Here is a 4,159-nt window from a genome sequence, read left to right on the forward strand (position 1 = left end):
TCATTGACATTTTTGTGACTAAAAAAATCTAAATAAATGTTATAACCCTTTTAATTAACAACTTTGACATGCAATGCGATGGGGTTATTAACACTTCAATGTTGATCAAATATATGATGACAGGACATTTGATAAAGTGGGAAAAAGTGTACTAGTATTAAAAAGTTTGAATAAATGTTTGGTTAAACGGTTTGGCTAAATTTATCTAAGAAATTATAAAGTAGCTAGCTTATTAATTTTCACTTTCTTATAAAATGCACCAACATATACAGATTTATTATACCCCATCTGTTCTAATTACAAATATATACATACATACATATATATATATATATATATATATATATATATATATATATATTATATATTATAATATTATTTATATTAGGCAAATAGGGTAAGAATTAATGCTGGTGGTCATCTTCAACTCTGCCAAAAGCAAGTCAACTTAAACTAAAAAATTTTCAAACATTTTTTTTCCTGTTACACCTAAAACTTCAATTGTTTGATAAAAGGCAAAAGAAACTAAGGAGTATCTCAAATTTAGAACACTTGGTTACAAAAATGTACTTTAATTAGAAGTAACCGACGGACGGAGCATAAACCTGTTTTGTTGTTGTTAACTGTAAGCTGTGCTACGGAACCTCTTAATGGTGCAGACATTAAGGATTGCAAGGAGCATTTGGTTGCTGGTGCACCTGGGTGTCTTGAATTGGCTAAGTGCTGCTCCATTCCCTATGAAATGATCCAAAATCTTCTTGAAAGTCCCTCTTTCAACAATGCAAAGCTCCAAAGGTCCAATCGAGTTGGTTCTTCTGGATACAACATAGCCGTGATCCACAAAAGAAGCATCCATTTCGCGACAGCACTCGCCTAGCACCCTCTCCTCCACGTCTCCTTTGATCTCCCAGTAAATTATGTAGTGTCCTGGTTGATGCACCACATCGGCATAGCTCGTGAAATCAACCAGCTCCGCTCTATACTTGCTCAGCAGCTGAGACCCTCTTTCGACCACTAGCTGAAGGTCCTTTTCGGTATTCTTGTCAATGTTAACAGTTAAAATTAGCTTTCTCCTGCATATGAAGTTCAACTTTGGGGTCCCGTTATGGAATCCAGCCACTTCCACCACATCTCCAAGCCGATATCTATAAAGCCCTGCCAGATTACAAGTGAAACAAGTTATTTTAGGGTCTTGAAAGAAAATTCCAACAAATGACCTGTCATATCTGAGAACCACACATATCTTACTAGAATAAGCAATAACCCTTAAAGCATGATGTATCTGGCTCCGATATTGAGCTATCCTCCAATCCAGACTAACTTTCCTAAATTCTACTAGTGGATAATATATCACGGAGGGATTAGATTTTATCCTAGATTTATTGGCATTTGCGCTTTCCGCGATCTGCACTTTGTCAAATCAATTGTTGGCCTGTAGCAAGATAATAGGGTAAGGGCGCAACGAATCCACTACGCAAAAAGAAGAGGGTAATTTTATGTACCAGGATAAATTGTCGCTTCTGCCTTGGTTGATCAAAGTGCTAAGAACTCTGACTTGGATGTAACAGTCATTTTAGACTTCATGATGATATTGAAAATTTGAACATGAAAAGCTGCATATTCTGAGACTAATGTATACATAGGTACGGAATATGAAATTTCCCATCTCTTGGCTAAACTCATGGTAATGGAAATGACAATTTCATTGATGTAAGAAAAGGGGGGCGGGGGGAAAGCTTACCAGTAAAAGTAGTAAGGACAATCTCATATTTTTGTCCAACCTTGACTTGGGACAGTGGCACTGGTTTATCTTCTATGAAATCAACAGCGCCTGAAGTCCAATCTTGCTCCTGTCTGTAGAGGGGTATAAACTCGAAGTAAGAAAAAGTGGGTATTACTGCAAAAGTGACATCCTTGGGGTGCAAGGAAGGATCCAAATTCACCCCAATCCAACTCTCAGTTGACCCATACTCAGCACTCACTAGCGGTAAGGTACCAGCATAATGCCTCAGTTTTTTCGAGTACGGTTGCATTGAGCCCGTCATTATAGAGTATACATATTTTGCATTTGGCCACAGCTTAGGAATTAAACTGTACCAGTCTAAAGCTTGTGACTCCTCGCAAATTTCTTCAATCTGTGAAGCCAAAGATGGGTTTGGAGAAATTATATCCAACACGGCTTTTCGCATCCTCGGCAAGGTTATTCTTGAGCTAAGAGTGCCTTCTTTGATATCATTGCAGATTTCCTTCCAGTGCTCTTCAAATGAGGCAAAGGCCTGGACTATGCTATAAGCGAAGGTTGAGGTGATGAACTCTACTTGATAGGAAAAGAAGAGGCCAAGTAGGAGATGGCAATACGTTGATTGTTTGTAGTCTCCACCAGAAATGACTTCTTCAGGGCTGCAAGTGAATAACTTTGTCTTCTCCTGTTTGATCTTGAACTCTTCACTAGCGTAATAGTGGGTTGTTGCTGTTCCTGCTGTCAACCCTCCCTTTGTTTTGAACTGTTTACTGCTATATATGAATTCCAAGATTCTTCCTCCGTTTCTTATTGGATAAACCCTGTAAAAATAAAGAGAAAGGAATCAGCGCAGACAAAGCAAAACAACTTTATAGAGAGAGGTAAACTTAATTATACGGACGACTGAACTGGAATGATTAATAGCGTGGATATAGCTCTTATGGTGAAAGAGGACCATGTATTGATATATGGTAGTTGAAAAGAAATTGGAGCATGGCTTCAATCAAGAGGAGGGATGACCTTGATCTATAAGCTGCTGCCAACATAAAAATCTGCAAAGTAGTCTGGGAGCTATGGCGAGTAAAGGGTACGAACTTCTGTCTCCCTTCTGTGGTGCCGGAGCTACAAAGAAAAACCATAATGAACAAAAACAAAAACATTAAGAAATCATCAAGAAATTAAGATGATGACAACAGTAATGGTTCTTCCAAAGCGGAGCACAAAAAAAAGCTAGGGATTGATATTTGTTTCAAATCAATATGACAGGGAGATACGAGTACTTCAACTTTTGTTTCAAATGAGAGGTGTCTCTTGTGGTGAATCGAACGCAAGAGTCCTCATATTCCATATTCTGGTTCCTTAAATCACATGCTAAATCTAAACGATGACTTTATGGGATAATGAAGACCCGATAAGAGAAAAAAAAAAAAAGTTCAGTAGAAAGGAACAGGAAAAGTGAAAAAGAAACACGTACCTTAGAGAGAGAGTGGTTATAGGTTGGTGGGTGAGAATAGGAGCAGTGTCCCCATCTGCAATTCGTTGAATATAAGGCTCCAAATCTGCATGGGAGGCTAGAGGTACTAGAGAGGTGTAAAGAGATTCCAACGCACATGCATCCATCTCTTGGATTTTGATGTCCTCAAACCACTTTTTCAGGTACTCAACGCCATAATTCTGCTCAAGAATCCGGTGAAGCGTCTCCCTCTGAAACATGGCCGCGTTCTCCGATACACTATCGAACCAACTGATAATGTCGTAGTCATAGCTACCATTGCCATTACTGGTCACAGCTTGAGCTGGTTCCATCAAGATCGTGGTGCTGCAAAATAGCGGAGAAGCCAAAGGAAAAAAAAAATGTTTGCTATAGCTAGTGGGTCTTTCTGTGTGTCTCTGAGTAATAGAGAAAAGCCAAGGAGCCCACACTTTAAAATATCATACTCGTGCTCATGGCCTATTTATCTAAAGTCTTTGTCCCTTATTGAAAAGCTCAACAAACCTCCTAATGTTGCAGAAGCTCCATCGTAGAATGGGTACGATGGGTTCTAGACCACAAGTCATGGTTTATCATTGTAGAGAGAGACAGAGGGAGATTCTCCTTTGAAAAGATATGAAGAAGAATGTGCCAGGGGACCAAAGCCAACCAGGTCTGACAGCTTGGCACCATGCCCATTGCATTTTCCCTCCAAATTTATAAGCCATCAATTGAAAGTGATAAAGTTTCCGTCCCCATTTTGTGTTGCAATTTGAATTGGGATTTCTTCGATCAGATTTTTAGAAAGCTCAACCGAAGCCTACAAATCCATCATTTCATTTATGATGGCATGTTATTTGCCATCTGATTTCTTTATTCCAATGGTGGGTCGTGATGAAGATTCTCTTTTTGTTTTGTTTCTTTTGTTTTCATGTCTCAAAAGTCCA

General features: G+C 38.8%; 1 protein-coding gene across 2 annotated transcripts; it reads right to left on the bottom strand.

Annotated features, from left to right (window-relative positions):
• LOC18608662 (jasmonic acid-amido synthetase JAR1) lies at positions 401–3,897 on the bottom strand. Of its 2 annotated transcripts, none has more exons than XM_018116296.1 (4): positions 3,216–3,897; positions 2,762–2,863; positions 1,742–2,562; positions 401–1,155 (listed from the first exon to the last, which is right to left on the bottom strand). In XM_018116296.1, the coding sequence occupies exons 1-4, from the start codon at positions 3,545–3,547 to the stop codon at positions 620–622; spliced, it is 1,791 nt and encodes a 596-aa protein (XP_017971785.1). In that variant the 5' UTR covers positions 3,548–3,897; the 3' UTR covers positions 401–619. The 2 variants fall into 2 exon arrangements, with proteins under 2 accessions (XP_017971785.1, XP_017971786.1); XM_018116297.1 differs by lacking the exon at positions 3,216–3,897 and adding an exon at positions 3,022–3,175.

The sequence above is a fragment of the Theobroma cacao genome, chromosome 2 (assembly GCF_000208745.1).
Source record: "Theobroma cacao cultivar B97-61/B2 chromosome 2, Criollo_cocoa_genome_V2, whole genome shotgun sequence".
NCBI lineage: Eukaryota > Viridiplantae > Streptophyta > Magnoliopsida > Malvales > Malvaceae > Theobroma > Theobroma cacao.